The sequence below is a fragment of the Ascaphus truei genome, chromosome 3 (assembly GCF_040206685.1).
Source record: "Ascaphus truei isolate aAscTru1 chromosome 3, aAscTru1.hap1, whole genome shotgun sequence".
NCBI lineage: Eukaryota > Metazoa > Chordata > Amphibia > Anura > Ascaphidae > Ascaphus > Ascaphus truei.
This window is the reverse complement of record NC_134485.1, coordinates 436,535,766-436,563,502: the sequence shown is the minus strand read 5'-3', so window position 1 is coordinate 436,563,502 and position 27,737 is coordinate 436,535,766. Positions and strand designations below refer to the sequence as shown.

The window sequence follows — 27,737 nt, the reverse complement described above, 5'->3', positions numbered from 1 at the left end:
CATTAGTAGCCACTTAAAATAAAGTGGGAGCCCCGGAAAGAGACATAATATTAGCTGGATCTCCGAGGAACCGCTTTATTTGTCCGGCATTGTTTTACCCCCAATACAGAGTAGGATCTATATAACAATAATTGGGGGCAACGCGGTTACTTCTGCTTCTTTGCACCTCCCCCCGTGGGCTCAGCCTCCAGACGTGTGCGTACCGGAGGTGGCTGCACAGTGATCAGTGATTTCCTGAGAACTGGGGGGGAGCTCATTGCGTGGCTACTTCCCTGTGACAATGACATATAGAGCCTGGCAGGTTACAGCCGGGGACAGTTACCTCTTTCTGCTCGGAGACTGCATAGCATGGCTCCTGCGTTCTGCTCCCTCCTGTTACTCGGCATTCTGGGTAAGTCTCCCCCTCCCCTGCGCCCCTTCTGTGAAACTGCAATCCAGCATGAGTGATTTAAAGATGGCTGCTCCTTGCCATCGGGATGCTGGTTGTAGGCAAGTGAGACCTTTGCTTTAAATGTTGAGCCGTGGCCAGGATGTAACAGCCTTTGTAGTGGGAAACCAGATTGAAACCAGACTATTACCTTCTGTAAGACCCTTTACTCCCGGTATTACATTGTAATTCTATGTGCAGTTCTGCGTGTTCTGTGCGGCGCTGTAAGAAAGTGAATATTATTCACACAAGTATAATGTATATGTAACCCTGTTTCCCCCAACCCCATCGCATATACTGTAGGGTCTATCTTGGGGAAAGCTGCTCTGGTTACTCATGGTAGTGTGGTGCAAACATGCTGGTAACAGGGGGCTCTGGGTCTCCCGCCTGGTGTTATGGGGAAGGTCAGGACAGGCTTCTGGGGTCTTGCCCGAATCGTACTTACGGTGACAGCGCCTCCGTCTCTTGCAGCCCCCAGAGATGTGGGGAGAAATCTCTGGAGGACAACTCTCTCTTCTGCTCCCTGATAGATTTCAGTCTCAGGCCAGGAGAACGTAGAAACAGGTGATCTTTATTCAGTCTCTCTCTCTGAATCACAGCAGTGCACAGCTTACACTGAATACCTTCTTATCACTCAGGACTTCACCTTTAGGATGTCCCTGGACCTTCACTCTCAGCCACCAAGAGCATCCCTTGCTCTTCCTTTACCCCCTTGTGGGGTAAGGGGAATAGTCGTTCACCTATCCCCGTAGGGTACTCACTAATGTACTATTCAACTAGAATATAGGGGGCAGACAGTCAAAAGGGCTAAGTATAAGAACAACAGGACAGACGAGAAAAGGTGATATTTAATGACACGTTTAGGGACTGAATAAAACCAAATATATCCAACATCTCACCCAGTGACCAAGAGGAACCTGGTGAACCCCCAGTGACCTCACAGGACGTATATATATATATATATGTGTTACAAGGAGAGATACATGGAGATAATAAAGTTGCTTGTTTGCATTACAACGCACAGATAGGCCTCACTATAGTACGATACAGACAATATAGGTAAGGGGGATAAGAGAGGGGCCTGCTAGAAAGATAAAGGGCCATATTTACTTAACAGTGCTAATAAATAAGGCACTTCATGAAAGGGACCTATTTTCATTCAGTTTGATGGGAAATTAGGTGCCTCGAGGCTTATCATGTTCAGCAAATACGGCCCCAAATATTTTCTATATGTACACAAAGAATTGCTCAGCGTCCCCACGGATATTTATATGTTACAATCAGATTTACACTGGCTCAATATAAACATATAAGCACCCACTGTACTGTTAATATAAAAATTAGATACATTAAAACATTAGTTTTAATGAAAGATAGCTTTTTTTGCTTTGCCGCAAGTATAATAACCCCTTTACTAAATTCTACCTTACTACTCCTATTACCCCATATAACTGCCCCCTATAACTCCTCCTATTACCCCATATAACCGATCCCTATATCTCCTTCTATTGCCCCATATAACCACTCCCTCCTATTGCCCCATAAAACTCCTCCCTATAACTCCTATTACTCCATATAACTGCTCCTTATAACTCCTCCTATTACTCATAACCGCCCCCTATAACTTCTCCTATTACTCTGTTTAACCACTCCCTATAACTCCTCCTATTAGTCCATATAACTGCTCCCGATAACGCTGCCCTACTGTATATACCACCTCCCTATAACTCCTCATATTGTGCCATATAACGGCTCTCTATAACTCCTCATATTGTGCCATAAAACGTCTCTCTATAACTCCTCATATTGTGCCATATAACGCCTCTCTATAACTCCTCATATTGAGCCATATAACGCCTCTCTATAACGCCTCATATTGTGCCATATATCGGCTCCCTATAACTCCTCATATTGTGCCATATAACATCTCTCTATAACTCCTCATATTGAGCCATATAACGCCTCTCTATAACGCCTCATATTGTGACATATAACATAAGCTCATGTGTCCCCTTCTCTCAGGCATGTCCTGGGCCCAGCGGGCGGTGACGCTTCAGCAGGGACCCCTGTACCGCACCGTGGGCTCCCACATCAGTATCTGGTGCCGGGTGAGCGGTTACCAGGGCCCCTCCCGGCAGGAATTCCTCTGGTCCGTATACCGTCCGCCCTCCCCCGAGAGGGAGCTGCAGGTGGTGAGCACAGCGAGATCTGACTTTACCTACGCTGTCTACTCCGAGCGCGTGCAAAGCGGGGACATCTACGTGGAGCGCCTGGCGGGCGACCACACTCTCCTACACATCCGCCAGCTGCAGGAGATGGACACCGGGGAGTACGAGTGTTACACGCCCGGGACCGATACACCGTTATATGGGACTTACAGCCAAAGGATGAATCTGAGCGGTAAGTCACCATGAGGCATAGGTCCTTTTCCTGTAGTATCTTCATGTATTGGGGAGTAAACAACACTGTATAGTGCTCTAACACAGACCTGACCATTTGCTGGATAATGTGTATGAAGACATAATTCCAAATCCTTGAAGTGTCCCACGATTAATAACCCTTAAAGCATCACACCACTTCCATTGCATCAATAAGCTGGAAGAGCAACATCCCTTGATTGATGAATGCTCACACTTGCTTGTGTCCAGTCTCATACATTGAATAGGATTTCTGTGGTGTAAAAGGAGCAAATCACTCACTGTTAGATGGGTCTTCTGTGGGTCTTTTCTTCCATGGACGTGTGCTGCCTGTTCTCCAGGATATTCAGAGGTTTGATGAGGAGAGATGGAGCACTACAGGGAAAAAACTGCTAGAGAGTGTGTTCCCAATAAAAAGGTTTATTGGATCAGAGCATAGCACACAAAAAATGAGCCCTGGGGCCCCCACCAACGCGTTTCGAGCTTGCGCTCTTTCTCAAGGTGCACCTTGAGAAAGAGCGCAAGCTCGAAACGCGTTGGTGGGGGCCCCAGGGCTCATTTTTTGTGTGCTATGCTCTGATCCAATAAACCTTTTTATTGGGAACACACTCTCTAGCAGTTTTTTCCCTGTAGTGCTCCATCTCTCCTCATCAAACTTCATGTATTGGGAGTTTGCACCACAGCAAGAAGCTGTCACTTTTAGTCTCTGAAATTCATGTGCTGCCCCCCGATGCATTCAGCACCTTCTGTGCATCTTACCAAATACTACAAGGAATCTGCTGAGCAGAAAACCAGCGATCAGCCTCATCCTAGATCCAACAATGAAGACGTCTTCATCTACAGAGGGCAGAGGAAGGGCAGTAAGGACTCTGATTGGTTAACATGATTCCTTCTCTGTCTGCAAGTTCTAGCTTTATTTGACAATGACAATATAAAGGTGGGTTTGTCCTGTGTTGACCTGACGCTGCTCTTCTTCCCCCCAGTGATCCCAGACACGCTGGAGGTCAAAATGTCTCCTCAAGCCCTGCGGAAGACAGAAGGGGATCCTCTGCAGCTGTTCTGCGATGTATCAACGGCTTCCTCCCAGCACACCCACCTCTCTGTAACGTGGCATTTAACCTCTGAGAGTGAGACACAGATAATATCCCTGTCCCGAGATTTTGTGCTTCTCCCAGGTCCTTCTTACACCGAGCGCTTTTCCTCCGGGGATGTACGGCTGGACAAGCTCGGGAATACAACCTACCGGCTGTCCATCCAGGCTCTCCAGACATCAGACCAGGGTCAGATCTCCTGCCGGGCGTCTGAATGGATCCAGGATCCTGATGGGACATGGACGGACATCAAGGGGAAAGAGTCAGAGGAAACCAAAGTTGTGGTATCAAGTGGCAAGTGTAAGTGTTGGGGAATATAAACTATACTTGTAATAACAAAAGATTCATTACAGGAGCAGGAAAGGTGTAAACTCTGAAGGCTTTAAAAACAAACTAATCTGGCACCTTAAGGTGCTTGTAGTTCTTGTAGCCTTATGGTCCTAAAGAAATTTAGATTTTTGGGAGGGTACAACGTGGGACTACCCCTTTAAGAGTAATATAAAAACAGCTCCAGATGTATCTACATTTCCCATTACACAGCCCTACAGGTGCCTTAGGAGCTGAGCTACGTGTGTAGAGGGTGGGAGGTGAGGCTGACAGGGGCAGGGCATGTCTATGTCTATGAGTTTCGCAGGGTGGGTACTAGGGCAGGAGAATCAAACTGTCCTAAAAATGACAGGTACAAGGGCCCAGCAGCACTTTCACCAATCAGGTGACTCCATTCAACAAAGCTCACAGACCCTCTTAAGTCACATCATAGGTTGAGGTCTCTTCTTCACATGTACAGTGCTTTCCAAACCTCACAGGTCTCTTCTTCAAATGTACAGAGCTTTCCAAACCTCACAGGTCTCTTCTTCACATGTACAGAACTTCCCAAACCTCGCAGGCCTCTTCTTCACATGTACAGAGCTTCTCAAACCTCACAGGTCTCTTCTTCACGTGTACATAGCTTTCCAAACCTCACAGGTCTCTTCTTCACATGTACAGAACTTTCCAAACCTCACAGGTCTCTTCTTCACATGTACAGAACTTTCCAAATCTCAAAGGTCTCTTCTTCACATGTACAGAGCTTCCCAAACCTCACAGGTCTCTTCTTCACATGTACAGAGCTTCCCTAACCTCACAGGTCTCTTCTTCACATGTGCAGAGTTTCCCAAACCTCACAGGTCTCTTCTTCACATGTACAGAGCTTCCCAAACCTCACAGGTCTCTTCCCATGTACAGAGCTTCCCAACCCTCACAGGTCTCTTCTTCACATGTACAGAGCTTCCCTAACGTCACAGGTCTCTTCTTCACATGTGCAGAGCTTTCCTAACCTCACAGGTCTCTTCTTCACATGTGCAGAGCTTCCTAAACCTCACAGGTCTTTATATTATGTGATCGGGGGTTTGCACTAAATGTAATGTGTTTTTCCTGATAATGTAACTTAGTAAAACCCATAGGATGTAAGTTAGCATGTGTGCGTGGGAAGTTAGCATGTGTGCGTGGTAAGTTAGCATGTGTGCGTGGTAAGTTAGCATGTGTGTGTGGTAAGTTAGCATGTGTGCATTGTAAGTTAGCATGTGTGCATGGTAAGTTAGCATGTGTGCATTGTAAGTTAGCATGTGTGCGTGGTAAGTTAGCATGTGTGTGTGGTTAGTTAGCATGTGTGCATGGTAAGTTAGCATGTGTGCGTGGTAACCTAGCATGTGTGCGTGGTAAGTTAGCATGTGGACGTGTTAAGTTAGCATGTGTGCGTGGTAAGCTAGCATGTGTGCGTGGGAAGTTAGCATGTGTGCGTGGTAAGTTAGCATGTGTGCGTGGGAAGTTAACATGTGTGCATGGCAAGTTAGCATGTGTGCGTGGGAAGTTAGCACGTGTGCGTGGGAAGTTAGCACGTGTGCGTGGGAAGTTAGCATGTGTGTGTGGTAAGTTAGCATGTGTGCATTGTAAGTTAGCATGTGTGCGTGGGAAGTTAGCACGTGTGCGTGGGAAGTTAGCACGTGTGCGTGGGAAGTTAGCATGTGTGCATGGTAAGTTAGCATGTGTGCATTGTAAGTTAGCATGTGTGCGTGGTAAGTTAGCATGTGTGCGTTGTAAGTTAGCATGTGTGCGTGGTAAGTTAGCATGTGTGCGTGGTTAGTTAGCATGTGTGCGTGGTAAGTTAGGATGTGGGCGTGGTAAGTTAGCATGTGGACATGTTAAGTTAGCATGTGTGCGTGGGAAGTTAACATGTGTGCGTGGGAAGTTAGCACGTGTGCGTGGGAAGTTAGCACGTGTGCGTGGGAAGTTAGCATGTGTGCGTGGGAAGTTAGCACGTGTGCGTGGGAAGTTAGCACGTGTGCGTGGGAAGTTAGCACGTGTGCGTGGGAAGTTAGCACGTGTGCGTGGGAAGTTAGCACGTGTGCGTGGGAAGTTAGCACGTGTGCGTGGGAAGTTAGCACGTGTGCGTGGGAAGTTAGCACGTGTGCGTGGGAAGTTAGCACGTGTGCGTGGGAAGTTAGCACGTGTGCGTGGGAAGTTAGCATGTGTGCGTGGGAAGTTAGCACGTGTGCGTGGGAAGTTAGCACGTGTGTGTGGGAAGTTAGCATGTGTGCATGGTAAGTTAGCATGTGTGCATTGTAAGTTAGCATGTGTGCGTGGTAAGTTAGCATGTGTGCGTTGTAAGTTAGCATGTGTGCGTGGTAAGTTAGCATGTGTGCGTGGTTAGTTAGCATGTGTGCGTGGTAAGTTAGGATGTGGGCGTGGTAAGTTAGCATGTGGACATGTTAAGTTAGCATGTGTGCGTGGGAAGTTAACATGTGTGCGTGGGAAGTTAGCACGTGTGCGTGGGAAGTTAGCACGTGTGCGTGGGAAGTTAGCACGTGTGCGTGGGAAGTTAGCACGTGTGCGTGGGAAGTTAGCACGTGTGCGTGGGAAGTTAGCACGTGTGCGTGGGAAGTTAGCACGTGTGCGTGGGAAGTTAGCACGTGTGCGTGGGAAGTTAGCACGTGTGCGTGGGAAGTTAGCACGTGTGCGTGGGAAGTTAGCACGTGTGCGTGGGAAGTTAGCACGTGTGCGTGGGAAGTTAGCACGTGTGCGTGGGAAGTTAGCATGTGTGCGTGGTAAGTTAGCATGTGTGCGTGGGAAGTTAGCACGTGTGCGTGGGAAGTTAGCATGTGTGCGTGGGAAGTTAGCATGTGTGCGTGGTTGGAGATGAATCACTAGGAGTTTGATGCTGGGACCCTTATCTGGGGATCTTGTTCCACTTCAGGGCAGGATTTTGAGGTTCACGTCCAGGCTCCTGACACCGCTCTAGCCCTGGGGAGCCCATTGGAGATCGTTTGTTCAATCACTGCCCAGGACGTGGCCAGTCGCCCGTTCCACGTGATCTGGCTGTTAAATAAGACGGTGGTTGTTACATGGAATCCCTCCGGCATCCCTTCCTTTGAGAAGCCATACGAGGCTCGGGAGGTCAAAGGCCAGCTGGCGGTGGGGAGGAGGAGCCTGGGGACCTGGTACTTAAGAATTGGCAACGCTCGGATGGAGGACGGAGGCTCGTACAATTGTGAGGTGACCGAGAAGGACAGGGACGTGCCAGGGACACTGAAGACCAGAGTTTCCAGCCCAGTGTCTGTGACTGTGAAACAAACAGGTACATAGTACATTATACACTCAGAGAGAAGGGGAGGAGGTAATGATACAGGATGGGGGGGAGAGGGGGAAACAGAATGGGGGGGAGAGAGGATACAGGATGGGGGGGGGAGAGAGGATACAGGATGGGGGGGAGAGAGGATACAGGATGGGGAGGAGAGAATACAGGATGGGGGAGAGAGGATACAGGGTGGGGGGGGAGAGCAGGATACAGGGTGGGGGGGAAGCAGGATACAGGATGGGGGAGAGAGCAGGATACAGGATGGGGGAAGAGCAGGATACAGGATGGGGGAAGAGCAGGATACAGTATGGGGGAAGAGCAGGATACAGGATGGGGGGGAGAGAGGATACAGGATGGGGGGGGGAGAGCAGGATACAGGATGGGGGAAGAGCAGGATACAGGATGGGGGAAGAGCAGGATACAGTATGGGGGAAGAGCAGGATACAGGATGGGGGAGAGAGCAGGATACAGGATGGGGGAAGAGCAGGATACAGGATGGGGGGGAAGCAGGATACAGGATGGGGGGGAGAGCAGGATACAGGATGAGGGGGGAGAAGGATACAGGATGGGGGGGAGAGCAGGATACAGGATGTGGGGGAGAGCAGGATACAGGATGGGGGGGAGAGCAGGATACAGGGTGGTGGAAGAGAAGGATACAGGGTGGGGGGAGAGCAGGATACAGGGTGGGGGAAGAGCAGGATACAGTATGGGGGAAGAGCAGGATACAGGATGGGGGAGAGAGCAGGATACAGGATGGGGGAAGAGCAGGATACAGGATGGGGGGGGAAGCAGGATACAGGATGGGGGGGAGAGCAGGATACAGGATGGGGGGGGGAGAGAGGATACAGGGTGGGGGGGAGAGCAGGATACAGGGTGGGGGGGAAGCAGGATACAGGATGGGGGAGAGAGCAGGATACAGGATGGGGGAAGAGCAGGATACAGGATGGGGGAAGAGCAGGATACAGTATGGGGGAAGAGCAGGATACAGGATGGGGGGGAGAGAGGATACAGGATGGGGGGGGGAGAGAGGATACAGGATGGGGGGGAGAGAGGATACAGGATGGGGAGGAGAGAATACAGGATGGGGGAGAGAGGATACAGGGTGGGGGGGGAGAGCAGGATACAGGGTGGGGGGGAAGCAGGATACAGGATGGGGGAGAGAGCAGGATACAGGATGGGGGAAGAGCAGGATACAGGATGGGGGAAGAGCAGGATACAGTATGGGGGAAGAGCAGGATACAGGATGGGGGGGAGAGAGGATACAGGATGGGGGGGGGAGAGCAGGATACAGGATGGGGGAAGAGCAGGATACAGGATGGGGGAAGAGCAGGATACAGTATGGGGGAAGAGCAGGATACAGGATGGGGGAGAGAGCAGGATACAGGATGGGGGAAGAGCAGGATACAGGATGGGGGGGAAGCAGGATACAGGATGGGGGGGAGAGCAGGATACAGGATGAGGGGGGAGAAGGATACAGGATGGGGGGGAGAGCAGGATACAGGATGTGGGGGAGAGCAGGATACAGGATGGGGGGGAGAGCAGGATACAGGGTGGTGGAAGAGAAGGATACAGGGTGGGGGGAGAGCAGGATACAGGGTGGGGGAAGAGCAGGATACAGTATGGGGGAAGAGCAGGATACAGGATGGGGGAGAGAGCAGGATACAGGATGGGGGAAGAGCAGGATACAGGATGGGGGGGGAAGCAGGATACAGGATGGGGGGGAGAGCAGGATACAGGATGAGGGGGGAGAAGGATACAGGATGGGGGGGAGAGCAGGATACAGGATGTGGGGGAGAGCAGGATACAGGATGGGGGGGAGAGCAGGATACAGGGTGGTGGAAGAGAAGGATACAGGGTGGGGGGAGAGCAGGATACAGGGTGGGGGGAGAGAAATGAGAGAGAACAGGATTTAAGAGAGAACCACAGCACATAACTCCTTTATTGCACTGTATATATTGATATACTCTCCAATCTTCTCTCTCCCAGAGAGTACCCCACAGGTCAGGCTCAGCAGTGACGTCTCGCAGGTGTATGAAGGGGACTCGCTGAGGTTTACGTGTGAGCTGATGGGGGTCTCCGGCCCTGCCTCGGTCACTTGGTATATGATCGGACCCTCGGGTTTGTTGGTAGAGATGGCGTCTCTGCAGCGGGACGGGGAGCTGACCGTAGGGCAGTCTTACACACAACGGCACAGCGCCGGGCACCTGCGGGCAGAGAAGCTGGGACCCGGCCTCTTCTCTCTCACGCTGGGCATGGTGATGGACACAGAGGATGGGCGATACCGCTGCCAGGTCACAGAGTGGGTGCAGGAACCAGAAGGCGGCTGGAGCAGCACGAGCATCCAGAAACAGGACAGGCAAATTAATGTCAAACTCTTGAGTAAGTACCCCCTGTGCCCTCTCCTCCCTGAGTAAGTGTCAGCCATGCCCCCCACTACCCTGAGTGCCAGTCATGCCTCCCACTACCCTGAGTGCCAGCCATGCCTCCCACTACCCTGAGTGCCAGCCATGCCCCCACTACCCTAAGTGCCAGTCATGCCCCCCACTACCCTGAGTGCCAGTCATGCCTCCCACTACCCTGAGTGCCAGCCATGCCTCCCACTACCCTGAGTGCCAGCCATGCCCCCACTACCCTAAGTGCCAGTCATGCCCCCCACTACCCTGAGTGCCAGTCATGCCCCCCACTACCCTGAGTGCCAGTCATGCCCCCCACTACCCTTAGTGCCAGTCATGCCCCCCACTACCCTGAGTGCCAGCCATGCCCCCACTACCCTGAGTGCCAGCCATGCCCACCACTACCCTGAGTGCCAGTCATGCCCCCACTACCCTGAGTGCCAGCCATGCCTCCCACTACCCTGAGTGCCAGTCATGCCCCCCACTACCCTGAGTGCCAGCCATGCCCCCACTACCCTGTGTGCCAGCCACCCCCCACCACCCTGAGTGCCAGTCATACCCCCACTACCATGAGTGCCAGCCATGCCCCCCACTACCCTGAGTGCCAGCCATGCCCCCCACTACCCTTAGTGCCAGCCATGCCCCCACCACCCTGAGTGCCAGCCATGCCCCCCACTACCCTTAGCCAGCCATACCCCCACTACCCTGAGTGCCAGCCGTGCCAGCCATGCCCCCACTACCCTGAATGCCAGCCATGCCCCCACTACCCTGAGTGCCAGCCATGCCCCCACTACCCTGAGTGCCAGCCATGCCCCCACTACCCTGAGTGCCAGCCATGCCCCCACTACCCTGAGTGCCAGCATGCCCCCACTACCCTGAGTGCCAGCCATGCCCCCACTACCCTGAGTGCCAGCCATGCCCCCCACCACCCTGAGTGCCAGCCCTTCCCTCCCTGAGTAACTTATACTCCTGTCTTGTAACAAAATAATTCTTTATTCCTATACAAAGTCACTAGTATATTCAGCCAGAATGGCTCCATATCTGGGAGGGTTTATCATGTCATTTTGGTGCCTCAGGTAGAGGGAGATAAAGGGCCATATTTACTAAGCAGCGGTAACAGGGCCCCTGACTCATTCAGGTATTATGAGTCTCAATCATGCTATTAGAGAGGGTTGGGGTTCCTTACAATACATCTGATCTCAGGCACGCTATTAGAGAGGGTTGGGGTTCCTTACAATGCATCTGATCTCAGGCACGCTATTAGAGAGGGTTGGGGTTCCTTACAATGCATCTGATCTCAGACGCACTATTAGAGAGGGTTGGGGTTCCTTACAATGCCTCTCATCTCAGGCGCTCTATTAGAGAGGGTTGGGTTTCCTTACAATGCATCTGATCTCAGACGCGCTATTAGAGAGGGTTGGGGTTCCTTACAATGCATCTGATCTCAGGCACGCTATTAGAGAGGGTTGGGGTTCCTTACAATGCATCTGATCTCAGACGCGCTATTAGAGAGGGTCGGGGTTCCTTACAATGCATCTGATCTCAGACGCGCTATTAGAGAGGGTTGGGGTTCCTTACAATGCATCTGATCTCAGACGCGCTATTAGTGAGGGTTGGGGTTCCTTACAATGCATCTGATTTCAGACGCGCTATTAGAGAGGGTTGGGGTTCCTTACAATGCATCCGATCTCAGGCGCGCTATTAGAGAGGGTTGGGGTTCCTTACAATGCATCTGATCTCAGACGCGCTATTAGTGAGGGTTGAGGTTCCTTACAATGCATCTGATCTCAGACTCGCAATTAGAGAGGGTTGGGGTTCCTTACAATGCATCCGATCTCAGACGCGCTATTAGAGAGGGTTGGGGTTCCTTACAATGCATCTGATCTCAGACGCGCTATTAGAGAGGGTTGGGGTTCCTTAAAATGCATCTGATCACAGACACGCTATTAGAGAGGGTCAGGGTCTCTATCATTGAGAAAAAGCCAAAGCAGCATCAGATTGATGAAATCCCACAGCTTTCTAAGAGAGAAGTTTATTTGTTAGTGTTTTGTATCTGGGGCATTCTTACAGATCCCTCCCCCATCCGTTCTCCGCAGGACCTTCCCTCACTGCCACACTCAGTACCCGCACTGCGCAGGTGATCGCCGGTGGCACTCTTACCCTCTTCTGCAGAGTGAGTGCTGCTTACAGGTTGTCAGACAGAACCCTCTTCTGGTCCTGGCAGTTCCTGCCCCAATCTGACCCCACTGGACGTTACCAGAAGCTGGTCCATGTGTCTCAGAACGTGTCCTGGGGAGACTCCCTGCCCGGCTTCCAGGGGAAGGCCCAGCTCTGGATATCGGGGGAGTCTTTCACCCTGAGAGTCTACAAGGCCCAGCGAGGTCAGGCCGGGCAGTATCGCTGCGAGGTGCGGGTCCTGGACCGAGAAACAGGAGTCACGCAGGCATCTGCTTCCTCCAACGCACTCATGGTTCTGATCACAGCACCGGGTGAGTACAGCACCAACGTCTCACACAGCGCCCACCTTATGTGCCCCTCCCACACTGAACACGGGGCAGATACAATATGTGATCTATCCAGTGATGGGACAAGGAGGTAAGTAGCAGGACCACTACTTTATATTGACTTTGAATGTCTATGGGGCTTGGACAACTGGTTCTGTGTATCGAGCTAAACTAAAGTTCACTTTCATGCCTACCTATCTTCCGTCACATATACCCACTCCCTATAACCCCCTCCCCATAACCCCATATACCCGCTCCCTTCAACTCCTCCTATTACTCCATATAACCCCTCCCTATAACTCCTCCTATTGTCACATATACCCGCTCACTATAACTCCTATTACCCCATATACCCGCTCCCAATAAGTCCTCCTATTACCCCATATACCCGCTCCCTATAACTCCTCCTATTACCCCATATAATCTCTCCTATAACTCCTCCTATTACCCCATATAACCCCTCCCTATAACTCCTCCTATTACCCCATATACACGCTCCCTATAAGTCCTCCTATTACCCCATATACACGCTCCCTATAAGTCCTCCTATTACCCCATATACCTGCTCCCTATAACTCCTCCTATTACCCCTCCCTATAACTCCTCCTATTACCCCATATACCCGCTCCCTATAACTCCTCCTATGACCCCATATACCCGCTCCCTATAAGTCCTCCTATTACCCCATATAACCCCTCCCTATAACTCCTCCAATTACCCCATATACCCACTTCCTATCATAACTCCTATTACCCCATATACCCGCTCCCTATAACTCCTCCTATTACCCCATATACCCACTTCCTATTATAACTCCTATTACCCCATACACCCGCTCCCTATAACTCCTCCTATTACCCCATACACCTGCTCTCTATAACTCCTCCTATTACCCCATATACCCGCTCCCTATAACTCCTCCTATTACCCCATATACCCACTTCCTATAACTCTTCCTATTGCTAAAAGTAACCGCTCCCTATAGAAACTATAAAGTGTAACACACGTTCCCCCTCCCCCACCCTCCATCGCAGCTAGGGACCCTGTGGGGAAATCTACACGTATTTTCCAGGTGTGGTGCAATACCTGCCAGGCTCACAGGAGACCTGCGCCTCCGCTGATGGGAATGTGGGGTGTATCCTGGAACGATACTCACAATATAACAGCACCTCCACCTGTGCAGGATCCTAGAGTATAGAATAACCCCTGACACAGGACCCACATATAGTAACCACATACACCGGTTATGGTTAAACAGTTTACGATATGAAGATAAGTACAACACAATTACATCAACAACATCACAATAGTGTCACTCTATAACACTGACCTCCTAGGGCCGTAAACCCACACCCCATACCCAAGAGTCCACAACCCCACCCAAGTGTGAGACAGCGCTGCCCACTAGATGAGGTGTATAGTTGGTGCACTTGGTGTACACCTGCCCGGGGCTCCTGCACCCGGGTACAGCAGAATAACAGCCAGGGGATCCGTCTGCGTCAAGCGCCGAAAACTTAGCGATGGCGTCATCTCCAATAGGATGGTCTCCCTCTGGGTGATCACACCGTACAGATGGTCTATTATCTTTAGTGAGGTAGGTCTGGTCCCAGACCTCACTTGTCAGGGCCACGCAGCCCTGCAGCTGTGTCCTTGACCTTAACACACTACTAACGGGGCAAGGTCCCTAACTGAAGGGGCCTTCCCTACAGCAGCCACAACCTAAGATGAGTAGGGGCCTATCTGGGGCCTAGGGGGTCTCTGGCCTAGTGCAGGGGCCACTTGCTCCCTGCACATGTACACCCTCCCCTGTCCATGTCCCAGCTCCTACTAACTAGCATGGTGTGAGTAAGTCATATCCATATCCTGTGAGCAGGAGAATCTGTAACCCCTAGTGGCTGTCTGATGGCATGTGATAGGGGTGAAAGGGGTGAAAGGGCTGTCCCCAGAGGCTTCTGGGTAATGTAGTCCCCACAGGACCTCTTTGCTATTGGGGCCGCGTGCGCCTGCTCCACTGCGCATGCGCGACTGGGTAATGGCCGCCGCTAGTCTCATCTGCGCATGCAGAAGGGGGTAGGATGGTCCGTGGTTCACAGCAACTTCAGCAGCCAACGCATGGCTGTCTAAAAAAACTTTATTGATCGCTAGCAGCAAACATCAGGCAACCACTCTAACATGTTTCGTCCAGGCATGCACAACTTCGGGAAGTCCCTGCACTATCGCACGCCGCGTCTGCGCATGCGCGAAACTTGCACTGGCCGCCGCGGCTGTTCTGCGCATGCGCAAGCCTTGCAAACAAGGTGGCGCACTACCTAAGATGCCGCCAGGAGCCCCCGGCGACGCGATCGCCCCCGCAGCTCCCCGACAAGCCGCGGGGGTCCCCGCTACTGAGCAGAGGGAGCAAGGAGTGAAAACGCAGGTCTGGGGAGCCAGAGGGTAACTGGCTACAAAAGTATTACAAGTTACATTTGCAGAGCACCTATATAATGTATATAGCACAGCGGCGTATGCTGGCTCTCGCCCCCCTGGCCTGGCTGAGCCGGCGCCTCTGTGTCTGCAGCAGGTTGGTGAGGGGGACTTGCGCTGCTCGTTGCTTAGAAGATCCCGTGTTACAGGATAACAGAGGCTGGCATCGCGTGTGACACAATAACCACAGACAGACAGGAAGGGGAACCGCATTGTGCACAGACATCTCACGGTCACAGCCAGACGGAGACGGGGTGCCAGCGTGGCAGTGAGTGGGTGCCACGTGCCAGGGGAGAATGCATCGCTGGGCACAGAGAGGCCTTGTACTGGCACTCAGCCACAGTCACTGGCAGAAGAGACAGTCACTGTGAGAAGAGACAGAGGACAGTGACTGGGAGAAGAGACAGTCACTGGGAGAAGAGGCAGGGGACAGTCACTGGGAGAAGAGACAGTCACTGGGAGAAGAGACAGAGGACAGTGACTGTGAGAAGAGACAGGGGACAGTCACTGGGAGAAGAGACAGTCACTGGGAGAAGAGACAGGACAGTGACTGGGAGAAGAGACAGAGGACAGTGACTGGGAGAAGAGACAGTCACTGGGAGAAGAGACGGGACAGTGACTGGGAGAAGAGACAGAGGACAGTGACTGGGAGAAGAGACAGAGGACAGTCACTGGGAGAAGAGACAGTCACTGGGAGAAGAGACAGTCACTGGGAGAAGAGACAGAGGACAGTGACTGGGAGAAGAGACAGAGGACAGTCACTGGGAGAAGAGACAGTCACTGGGAGAAGAGACAGAGGACAGTGACTGGGAGAAGAGACAGTCACTGGGAGAAGAGGCAGGGGACAGTCACTGGGAGAAAAGACAGTCACTGGGAGAAGAGACAGAGGACAGTGACTGTGAGAAGAGACAGGGGACAGTCACTGGGAGAAGAGACAGGACAGTGACTGGGAGAAGAGACAGAGGACAGTCACTGGGAGAAGAGACAGTCACTGGGAGAAGAGACAGAGGACAGTGACTGGGAGAAGAGACAGTCACTGGGAGAAGAGACGGGACAGTGACTGGGAGAAGAGACAGAGGACAGTGACTGGGAGAAGAGACAGAGGACAGTCACTGGGAGAAGAGACAGTCACTGGGAGAAGAGACAGTCACTGGGAGAAGAGACAGAGGACAGTGACTGGGAGAAGAGACAGAGGACAGTCACTGGGAGAAGAGACAGTCACTGGGAGAAGAGACAGAGGACAGTGACTGGGAGAAGAGACAGTCACTGGGAGAAGAGGCAGGGGACAGTCACTGGGAGAAAAGACAGTCACTGGGAGAAGAGACATAGGACAGTGACTGTGAGAAGAGACAGGGGACAGTCACTGGGAGAAGAGACAGTCACTGGGAGAAGAGACAGGACAGTGACTGGGAGAAGATACAGAGGACAGTCACTGGGAGAAGAGACAGTCACTGGGAGAAGAGACAGAGGACAGTGACTGGGAGAAGAGACAGTCACTGGGAGAAGAGACAGAGGACAGTGACTGGGAGAAGAGACAGTCACTGTGAGAAGAGACAGGGGACAGTGACTGGGAGAAGAGACAGAGGACAGTCACTGGGAGAAGAGACAGTCACTGGGAGAAGAGACAGAGGACAGTGACTGGGAGAAGAGACAGTCACTGTGAGAAGAGACAGGACAGTGACTGGGAGAAGAGACAGAGGACAGTGACTGGGAGAAGAGACAGAGGGCAATGACTGGGAGAAGAGACAGAGGTCAGTGACTGGGAGAAGAGACAGGGGACAGTCACTGGGAGAAGAGACGGGACAGTCACTGGGAGAAGAGACGGGACAGTCACTGGGAGAAGAGACAGAGGACAGTGACTGGGAGAAGAGACAGGGGACAGTGACTGGGAGAAGAGACAGGGGACAGTCACTGGGAGAAGAGACGGGACAGTCACTGGGAGAAGAGACGGGACAGTCACTGGGAGAAGAGACAGAGGACAGTGACTGGGAGAAGAGACAGGGGACAGTGACTGGGAGAAGAGACAGGGGACAGTCATTGGGAGAAGAGACAGGGGACAGTGACTGGGAGAAGAGACAGGGGACAGTGACTGGGAGAAGAGACAGGGGACAGTGACTGGGAGAAGAGACAGGGGACAGTGATTGGGAGAAGAGACAGGGGACAGTGACTGGGAGAAGAGACAGGGGACAGTGACTGGGAGAAGAGACAGGGGACAGTCATTGGGAGAAGAGACAGGGGACAGTGACTGGGAGAAGAGACAGGGGACAGTGACTGGGAGAAGAGACAGGGGACAGTGACTGGGAGAAGAGACAGGGGACAGTCACTGGGAGAAGAGACGGGACAGTGACTGGGAGAAGAGACGGGACAGTGACTGGGAGAAGAGACAGGGGACAGTGACTGGGAGAAGAGACAGGGGACAGTGACTGGGAGAAGAGACAGGGGACAGTGATTGGGAGAAGAGACAGGGGACAGTGACTGGGAGAAGAGACAGGGGACAGTGACTGGGAGAAGAGACAGGGGACAGTGACTGGGAGAAGAGACAGGGGACAGTGACTGGGAGAACAGATGGGACAGTGACTGGGAGAAGAGACGGGACAGTCACTGGGAGAAGAGACGGGACAGTCACTGGAAGAAGAGACGGGACAGTTACTGGGAGAAGAGACAGAGGACAGTGACTGGGAGAAGAGACAGGGGACAGTCACTGGGAGAAGAGACAGTCACTGGGAGAAGAGACAGAGGACAGTGACTGGGAGAAGAGACAGTCACTGGGAGAAGAGGCAGGGGACAGTCACTGGGAGAAAAGACAGTCACTGGGAGAAGAGACAGGGGACAGTCACTGGGAGAAGAGACAGGGGACAGTGACTGGGAGAATTGGCAGGCGAGGACGAGCGCATGTAGGAATAAGGCAGGGACCAGGATTGGGAGATATATCACCAGAAGCGAGGAGGAGACGCATGGATAGAAAGAGGATGTGTGAGGATGATTTGTAGGGGTGTGTTTTAGTGCAGGGGGTATAGCTGTGTGGTGTCAGAGGACGCAGGTAAGAAAGGAGTTCATGTGAACAGAGAAGTGGGGAAGGAAGGAGAGATGGAGATATATGAATAGAGTTAGAGACATACTGAGGCTGGTAAAAAGAAGTGCATAATTTGAGAAGAAGTGAAGTCACAGCAAATATAAATGGTAAAGGCGGCATCACAGCAGTAATGATGCAGTCTGGTATAGAGATATCCTCCTTTCCAGCGTAGTTCAAATGCAGGAATCGGGGCCTGTTGGGGGTGTCCACTTCCTCTTCACTTCTTTTGAACTTCCTTTTAAACTTCAGTTGTTCAGTATCTTCTCCTGTGTTTTTAAGTTCATTAGTAAATGGTGATTTAATGTTTCGGTGTACCTGTGAGCCCCCTTCTGGTTCTCTTTGTTGTTGGTTATATCTCTATGTCGGACCACAATCTCATCCTGACATGGAGCCAGGTGGGATCATATAATTGTCCCCATATCGACCCTACAAATCACAGTGACCGCCCCATCTCTCCCTCCTTTTGCACAGAGAGTCGGCTGACGGTGGACCCCTCGCACAGAGTATTGGAGCTGGGCAGTGGGCACGACCAGCTGACCGTGACCTGTCGCATCCTGACGAGGACCGCCGGTGCTCACTATGGGGTCTCGTGGTTCTTCCTCCCGCCTGCTGCCGCCTCCTCCCCACTGGAAATCCTCAATGTGTCCCGTGAGGGGGTCCTGTCTTACAGCCCGGCGTCCTTCTCCCCCGCGCAGACCTCCAGGTTCCTCAGTGAGCGTGCCTCCGCAGACACCTACCTCCTACGCGTTCTGCGCCCTGACAGCAGACAACGAGGAGGATTCCGCTGCACCGTGCAGGAGTGGCTGTGGGAGGAGGGGGACGCCTGGAGCAAGCTGGCAGAGAAGAATTCTGGGGTCACTACCGTGCAATTTAAGCTTTCAGGTAGAGACTTAAAAGCGACTACAACCCCATTAAGGAAAACAGTAAGGCGAAGGTTTTCATGGCAGGTAATAGGTGTGTTTCAGATCAGGAACGGTCGAAATATCAATACGATGATCAAATAACGAAATCCCCCCAAGTGTAATGGAATAAACGCTCAGCACGGGGACAGTGTAATGACGCAGAAGGGGGGTTCCCGGTAATGTAACATGTTAATGTCACTCTGAGTTTCTGTAGCAGGGATATATCCCAGTGATAGAAGTATCTCTTCTATTTAGTTACATTGTTAGAACTGACAACACCCCAAATCCCACAGGAAGATGTATCTGGGACAGGAAGTGCCCGTGCCAGCGTGTTCTGACACTTTGTTACATGTGATGCAAACACGGAGAGATCATCCTGCAGCGTGTCAGGGAGAGGGGATCAGCCCACGGAGAGATCATTCTGCAGCGTGTCAGGGAGAGGGGATCAGCCCACGGAGAGATCATCCTGCAGCGTGTCAGGGAGAGGGGATCAGCCCATGGAGAGATCATCCTGCAGCGTGTCAGGGAGAGGGGATCAGCCCACGGAGAGATCATTCTGCAGCGTGTCAGGGAGAGGGGATCAGCACACGGAGAGATCATTCTGCAGCGTGTCAGGGAGAGGGGATCAGCCCACGGAGAGATTATTCTGCAGCGTGTCTGGGAGAGGGGATCAGCCCACAGAGAGTCATCCTGCAGCGTGTCAGGGAGAGGGGATCAGCCCACGGAGAGATCATCCTGCAGCGTGTCAGGGAGAGGGGATCAGCCCACGGAGAGATCATTCTGCAGCGTGTCAGGGAGAGGGGATCAGCCCACAGAGAGTCATCCTGCAGCGTGTCAGGGAGAGGGGATCAGCCCACGGAGAGATCATTCTGCAGCGTGTCAGGGAGAGGGGATCAGCCCACGGAGAGATCATCCTGCAGCGTGTCAGGGAGAGGGGATCAGCCCACGGAGAGATCATTCTGCAGCGTGTCAGGGAGAGGGGATCAGCCCACGGAGAGATCATTGTGCAGCGTGTCAGGGAGGGGATCAGCCCATGGAGAGATCATTCTGCAGCGTGTCAGGGAGAGGGGATCAGCCCACGGAGAGATCATTCTGCAGCGTGTCAGAGAGAGGGGATCAGCCCACGGAGAGATCATTCTGCAGCGTGTCAGGGAGAGGGGATCAGCCCACGGAGAGATCATTCTGCAGCTTTACATGGAGAGGGGATCAGCCCACGGAGAGATCATTCTGCAGCGTGTCTGGGAGAGGGGATCAGCCCACGGAGAGATCATTCTGCAGCGTGTCAGAGAGAGGTGATCAGCCCACGGAGAGATCATTCTGCAGCGTGTCAGGGAGAGGGGATCAGCCCACGGAGAGATCATTCTGCAGCGTGTCAGGGAGAGGGATCAGCCCACGGAGAGTCATCCTGCAGCGTGTCAGGGAGGGGATCAGCCCACGGAGAGATCATTCTGCAGCGTGTCAGGGAGGGGATCAGCCCACGGAGAGATCATTCTGCAGCGTGTCAGGGAGGGGATCAGCCCACGGAGAGATCATTCTGCAGCGTGTCAGGGAGAGGGGATCAGCCCACGGAGAGATCATTCTGCAGCGTGTCAGGGAGAGGGGATCAGCCCACGGAGAGATCATTCTGCAGCGTGTCAGGGAGGGGATCAGCCCACGGAGAGATCATTCTGCAGCGTGTCTGGGAGAGGGGATCAGCCCACGGAGAGATCATCCTGCAGCGTGTCAGGGAGAGGGGATCAGCCCACGGAGAGATCATTCTGCAGCGTGTCAGAGAGAGGTGATCAGCCCACGGAGAGATCATTCTGCAGCGTGTCAGGGAGAGGGGATCAGCCCACGGAGAGATCATTGTGCAGCGTGTCAGGGAGAGGGGATCAGCCCACGGAGAGATCATTCTGCAGCGTGTCAGGGAGAGGGGATCAGCCCACGGAGAGATCATTCTGCAGCGTGTCAGGGAGAGGGGATCAGCCCACGGAGAGATCATCCTGCAGCGTGTCAGGGAGAGGGGATCAGCCCACGGAGAGATCATTGTGCAGCGTGTCAGGGAGGGGATCAGCCAAAGGAGAGATCATTGTGCAGCGTGTCAGGGAGGGGATCAGCCCACGGAGAGATCATTCTGCAGCGTGTCTGGGAGAGGGGATCAGCCCACAGAGAGATCATCCTGCAGCGTGTCAGGGAGAGGGGATCAGCCCACGGAGAGTCATCCTGCAGCGTGTCAGGGAGAGGGGATCAGCCCACGGAGAGATCATTCTGCAGCGTGTCAGGGAGGGGATCAGCCCACGGAGAGATCATTCTGCAGCGTGTCTGGGAGAGGGGATCAGCCCACGGAGAGATCATCCTGCAGCGTGTCAGGGAGAGGGGATCAGCCCACGGAGAGATCATTCTGCAGCGTGTCAGAGAGAGGTGATCAGCCCACGGAGAGATCATTCTGCAGCGTGTCAGGGAGAGGGGATCAGCCCACGGAGAGATCATTGTGCAGCGAGTCAGGGAGAGGGGATCAGCCCACGGAGAGATCATTCTGCAGCGTGTCAGGGAGAGGGATCAGCCCACGGAGAGTCATCCTGCAGCGTGTCAGGGAGAGGGGATCAGCCCACGGAGAGATCATTCTGCAGCGTGTCAGGGAGAGGGGATCAGCCCACGGAGAGATCATTCTGCAGCGTGTCAGGGAGGGGATCAGCCCACGGAGAGATCATTCTGCAGCGTGTCACGGAGAGGGGATCAGCCCACGGAGAGATCATTCTGCAGCGTGTCAGGGAGAGGGGATCAGCCCACGGAGAGATCATCCTGAAGCGTGTCAGGGAGAGGGGATCAGCCCACGGAGAGATCATTCTGCAGCATGTCAGGGAGAGGGGATCAGCCCACGGAGAGATCATTCTGCAGCGTGTCAGGGAGAGGGGATCAGCCCACGGAGAGATCATTCTGCAGCGTGTCAGGGAGAGGGGATCAGCCCACGGAGAGATCATTCTGCAGCGTGTCAGGGAGAGGGGATCAGCCCACGGAGAGATCATCCTGCAGCGTGTCAGGGAGAGGGGATCAGCCACAGAGAGATCATTCTACAGCGTGTCAGGGAGAGGGGATCAGCCCACGGAGAGATCATTCTGCAGCGTGTCAGGGAGAGGGGATCAGCCCACGGAGAGATCATTCTGCAGCGTGTCAGGGAGAGAGGATCAGCCCACGGAGAGATCATTCTGCAGCGTGTCAGGGAGAGGGGATCAACCCACGGGGAGATCATTCTGCAGCGTGTCAGGGAGAGGGGATCAGCCCACGTAGAGATCATTCTGCAGCGTGTCAGGGAGAGGGGATCAGCCCACGGAGAGATCATCCTGCAGAGTGTCAGGGAGAGGGGATCAGCCCACGGAGAGATCATTCTGCAGCGTGTCAGAGAGAGGTGATCAGCCCACGGAGAGATCATTCTGCAGCGTGTCAGGGAGAGGGGATCAGCCCACGGAGAGATCATTGTGCAGCGTGTCAGGGAGAGGGGATCAGCCCACGAAGAGATCATTCTGCAGCGTGTCAGGGAGAGGGGATCAGCCCACGGAGAGTCATCCTGCAGCGTGTCAGGGAGAGGGGATCAGCCCACGGAGAGATCATCCTGCAGCGTGTCAGGGAGAGGGGATCAGCCCACGGAGAGATCATTCTGCAGCGTGTCAGGGAGAGGGGATCAGCCCACGGAGAGATCATCCTGCAGCGTGTCAGGGAGAGGGGATCAGCCCACGGAGAGATCATTCTGCAGCGTGTCAGAGAGAGGTGATCAGCCCACGGAGAGATCATTCTGCAGCGTGTCAGGGAGAGGGGATCAGCCCACGGAGAGATCATTGTGCAGCGTGTCAGGGAGAGGGGATCAGCCCACGGAGAGATCATTCTGCAGCGTGTCAGGGAGAGGGGATCAGCCCACGGAGAGTCATCCTGCAGCGTGTCAGGGAGAGGGGATCAGCCCACGGAGAGATCATCCTGCAGCGTGTCAGGGAGAGGGGATCAGCCCACGGAGAGATCATTCTGCAGCGTGTCAGGGAGAGGGGATCAGCCCACGGAGAGATCATTGTGCAGCGTGTCAGGGAGGGGATCAGCCCACGGAGAGATCATTCTGCAGCGTGTCAGGGAGAGGGGATCAGCCCACGGAGAGATCATTCTGCAGCGTGTCTGGGAGAGGGGATCAGCCCACGGAGAGATCATCCTGCAGCGTGTCAGGGAGAGGGGATCAGCCCACGGAGAGTCATCCTGCAGCGTGTCAGGGAGAGGGGATCAGCCCACGGAGAGATCATTCTGCAGCGTGTCAGAGAGAGGTGATCAGCCCACGGAGATATCATTCTGCAGCTTTACATGGAGAGGGGATCAGCCCACGGAGAGATCATTCTGCAGCGTGTCAGGGAGAGGGGATCAGCCCACGGAGAGATCATTCTGCAGCGTGTCAGGGAGAGGGGATCAGCCCACGGAGAGATCATTCTGCAGCATTACATGGAGAGGGGATCAGCCCACGGAGAGATCATTCTGCAGCGTGTCAGGGAGAGGGGATCAGCCCACGGAGAGATCATTCTGCAGCGTGTCAGGGAGAGGGGATCAGCCCACGGAGAGATCATTCTGCAACGTGTCAGGGAGAGGGGATCAGCCCACGGAGAGATCATTCTGCAGCGTGTCAGGGAGAGGGGATCAGCCCATGGAGAGATCATTCTGCAGCGTGTCAGGGAGAGGGGATCAGCCCACGGAGAGATCATTCTGCAGCGTGTCAGGGAGAGGGGATCAGCCCACAGAGAGATCATCCTGCAGCGTGTCAGGGAGAGGGGATCAGCCCACGGAGAGATCATTCTGCAGCGTGTCAGGGAGAGGGGATCAGCCAACGGAGAGATCATTCTGCAGCGTGTCAGGGAGAGGGGATCAGCCCACGGAGAGATCATTCTGCAGCGTGTCAGGGAGAGGGGATCAGCCCACGGAGAGATCATTCTGCAGCGTGTCAGAGAGAGGGGATCAGCCCACGGAGAGATCATTCTGCAGCGTGTCAGAGAGAGGGGATCAGCCCACGGAGAGATCATTCTGCAGCGTGTCAGGGAGGGGATCAGCCCACGGAGAGATCATTCTGCAGCGTGTCAGGGAGAGGGGATCAGCCCACGGAGAGATCATTCTGCAGCGTGTCAGGGAGAGGGGATCAGCCCACGGAGAGATCATTCTGCAGCGTGTCAGGGAGAGGGGATCAGCCCACGGAGAGATCATTCTGCAGCGTGTCAGGGAGAGGGGATCAGCCCACGGAGAGATCATTCTGCAGCGTGTCAGGGAGAGGGGATCAGCCCACGGAGAGATCATTCTGCAGCGTGTCAGGGAGAGGGGATCAGCCCACGGAGAGATCATTCTGCAGCGTCAGGGAGAGGGGATCAGCCCACGGAGAGATCATTCTGCAGCGTGTCAGGGAGAGGGGATCAGCCCACGGAGAGATCATTCTGCAGCGTGTCAGGGAGAGAGGATCAGCCCACGGAGAGATCATCCTGCAGCGTGTCAGGGAGAGGGGATCAGCCCACGGAGAGATCATTCTGCAGCGTGTCAGGGAGAGGGGATCAGCCCACGGAGAGATCATTCTGCAGCGTGTCAGGGAGGGGATCAGCCCACGGAGAGATCATTCTGCAGCGTGTCAGGGAGAGGGGATCAGCCCACGGAGAGATCATTCTGCAGCGTGTCAGGGAGAGGGGATCAGCCCACGGAGAGATCATTCTGCAGCGTCAGGGAGAGGGGATCAGCCCACAGAGAGATCATTCTGCAGCGTCAGGGAGAGGGGATCAGCCCACGGAGAGATCATTCTGCAGCGTGTCAGGGAGAGGGGATCAGCCCACGGAGAGATCATTCTGCAGCGTCAGGGAGAGGGGATCAGCCCACGGAGAGATCATTCTGCAGCATGTCAGAGAGAGGTGATCAGCCCACAGAGAGATCATTCTGCAACGTGTCAGGGAGAGGGGATTAGCCCACGGAGAGATCATTCTGCAGCATGTCAGGGAGAGGGGATCAGCCCACAGAGAGATCATTCTGCAGCGTGTCAGGGAGAGGGGATCAGCCCACGGAGAGATCATTCTGCAGCGTCAGGGAGAGGGGATCAGCCCACGGAGAGATCATTCTGCAGCGTGTCAGGGAGTGGGGATCAGCCCACAGAGAGATCATTCTGCTTCGTGTCAGGGAGAGAGGATCAGCCCACAGAGAGATCATTCTGCAGCGTGTCAGGGAGAGGGGATCAGCCCACGGAGAGATCATTCTGCAGCGTGTCAGGGAGAGAGGATCAGCCCACGGAGAGATCATTCTGCAGCGTGTCAGGGAGAGGGGAACAGCCCACGGAGAGATCATCCTGCAGCGTGTCAGGGAGAGGGGATCAGCCCACGGAGAGATCATTCTGCAGCGTGTCAGGGAGAGGGGATCAGCCCACGGAGAGATCATTCTGCAGCGTGTCAGGGAGAGGGGATCAGCCCACGGAGAGATCATCCTGCAGCGTGTCAGGGAGAGGATCAGCCTACGGAGAGATCATTCTGCAGCGTGTCAGGGAGGTGATCAGCCCACGGAGAGATCATTCTGCAGCGTGTCAGGGAGAGGGGATCAGCCAATGGAGAGATCATCCTGCAGCGTGTCAGGGAGAGGGATCAGCCCACGGAGAGATCATTCTGCAGCGTGTCAGGGAGAGGGGATCAGCCCACGGAGAGATCATTCTGCAGCGTGTCAGGGAGAGGGGATCAGCCCACGGAGATATCATTCTGCAGCTTTACATGGAGAGGGGATCAGCCCACGGAGAGATCATTCTGCAGCGTGTCAGGGAGAGGGGATCAGCCCACGGAGAGATCATTCTGCAGCGTGTCAGGGAGAGGGGATCAGCCCACGGAGAGATCATTCTGCAGCATTACATGGAGAGGGGATCAGCCCACGGAGAGATCATTCTGCAGTGTGTCAGGGAGAGGGGATCAGCCCACGGAGAGATCATTCTGCAGCGTGTCAGGGAGAGGGGATCAGCCCACGGAGAGATCATTCTGCAGCATGTCAGGGAGAGGGGATCAGCCCACGGAGAGATCATTCTGCAACGTGTCAGGGAGAGGGGATCAGCCCACGGAGAGATCATTCTGCAGCGTGTCAGGGAGAGGGGATCAGCCCATGGAGAGATCATTCTGCAGCGTGTCAGGGAGAGGGGATCAGCCCACGGAGAGATCATTCTGCAGCGTGTCAGGGAGAGGGGATCAGCCCACGGAGAGATCATTCTGCAGCGTGTCAGAGAGAGGGGATCAGCCCACAGAGAGATCATCCTGCAGCGTGTCAGGGAGAGGGGATCAGCCCACGGAGAGATCATTCTGCAGCGCGTCAGGGAGAGGGGATCAGCCCACGGAGAGATCATTCTGCAGCGTGTCAGGGAGAGGGGATCAGCCAACGGAGAGATCATTCTGCAGCGTGTCAGGGAGAGGGGATCAGCCCACGGAGAGATCATTCTGCAGCGTGTCAGAGAGAGGGGATCAGCCCACGGAGAGATCATTCTGCAGCGTGTCAGAGAGAGGGGATCAGCCCACGGAGAGATCATTCTGCAGCGTGTCAGGGAGAGGGGATCAGCCCACGGAGAGATCATTCTGCAGCGTGTCAGGGAGAGGGGATCAGCCCACGGAGAGATCATTCTGCAGCGTGTCAGGGAGAGGGGATCAGCCCACGGAGAGATCATTCTGCAGCGTGTCAGGGAGAGGGGATCAGCCCACGGAGAGATCATTCTGCAGCGTGTCAGGGAGAGGGGATCAGCCCACGGAGAGATCATTCTGCAGCGTGTCAGGGAGAGGGGATCAGCCCACAGAGAGATCATTCTGCAGCGTCAGGGAGAGGGGATCAGCCCACGGAGAGATCATTCTGCAGCGTGTCAGGGAGAGGGGATCAGCCCACGGAGAGATCATTCTGCAGCGTGTCAGGGAGAGAGGATCAGCCCATGGAGAGATCATCCTGCAGCGTGTCAGGGAGAGGGGATCAGCCCACGGAGAGATCATTCTGCAGCGTGTCAGGGAGAGGGGATCAGCCCACGGAGAGATCATTCTGCAGCGTGTCAGGGAGGGGATCAGCCCACGGAGAGATCATTCTGCAGCGTGTCAGGGAGAGGGGATCAGCCCACGGAGAGATCATTCTGCAGCGTGTCAGGGAGAGGGGATCAGCCCACGGAGAGATCATTCTGCAGCGTGTCAGGGAGAGAGGAACAGCCCACGGAGAGATCATTCTGCGGCGTGTCAGGGAGAGGGGATCAGCCCACGGAGAGATCATTCAGCAGCGTGTCAGGGAGAGGGGATCAGCCCACGGAGAGATCATCCTGCAGCGTGTCAGGGAGAGGGGATCAGCCCACGGAGAGATCATTCTGCATGAAACCTTATTACCTTTTCCTCTCTCGCCTCCTGCAGAGAATAATCTGAACATCCCTAAAAACAACATCAGCGCCGTTGTCACGGAGACGGAGGATGTGGTGTTGCGCTGCCCCCTGGGAGTGGTACCCAGCTCCGGATCCTTGTTCTCTGTATCCTGGTATTATCGGGGGGCAGGCTCCCCCGGGCCCGACCTCATATACCGAGCAGGCTGGGAGGGGGTGACGGAGTACAAGGAGTCGCTGGCCAGGCGGCTGCACCCGGTCGCCACGAGCAGAGGGAATTACAGCTTGTTCCTGCAGAGCGCGGGGCAGGAGGATGCAGGAACATACCACTGCCAAGCGGAGGAATGGAGGCTGGAGGCAGCGGGGGGAAACTGGAGGATGGAGGCTTCTGATGAGTCTGGATACATGGAGCTCACAGTCACTGCGCAAGGTGGGATGTCATAGAGTGGTAAAGAGCACCACTACTTTTTATTTGCAGACCTCCCCCTTTTTCATATAAATACGTTGTATTTC

The 27,737-nt window shown here is 54.2% G+C and overlaps 1 protein-coding gene across 1 annotated transcript; it reads left to right on the top strand.

The window, feature by feature from the left end:
* The first annotated feature begins 223 nt into the window (after nucleotides 1-223).
* Nucleotides 224-27,668, top strand: LOC142490854 (immunoglobulin superfamily member 2-like). Its single transcript, XM_075593273.1, has 8 exons — nucleotides 224-391; nucleotides 2,450-2,827; nucleotides 3,828-4,235; nucleotides 7,168-7,548; nucleotides 9,535-9,927; nucleotides 12,038-12,430; nucleotides 18,453-18,863; nucleotides 27,259-27,668. Exons 1-8 carry the CDS (start codon nucleotides 349-351, stop codon nucleotides 27,666-27,668), a joined length of 2,817 nt encoding a protein of 938 aa, XP_075449388.1. The 5' UTR covers nucleotides 224-348.
* The last annotated feature ends 69 nt before the right edge of the window (nucleotides 27,669-27,737 follow it).

Excerpts from the sequence above, each read along its gene's own strand:
- LOC142490854 (XM_075593273.1), top strand. The coding sequence starts at position 349 with ATGGCTCCTGCGTTCTGCTCCCTCCTGTTACTCGGCATTCTGG. Across the intron at positions 2,828-3,827 it reads CCAAAGGATGAATCTGAGCG|TGATCCCAGACACGCTGGAG; the intron begins GTAAGTCACCAT and ends TCTTCCCCCCAG. Across the intron at positions 9,928-12,037 it reads AATTAATGTCAAACTCTTGA|GACCTTCCCTCACTGCCACA; the intron begins GTAAGTACCCCC and ends CGTTCTCCGCAG.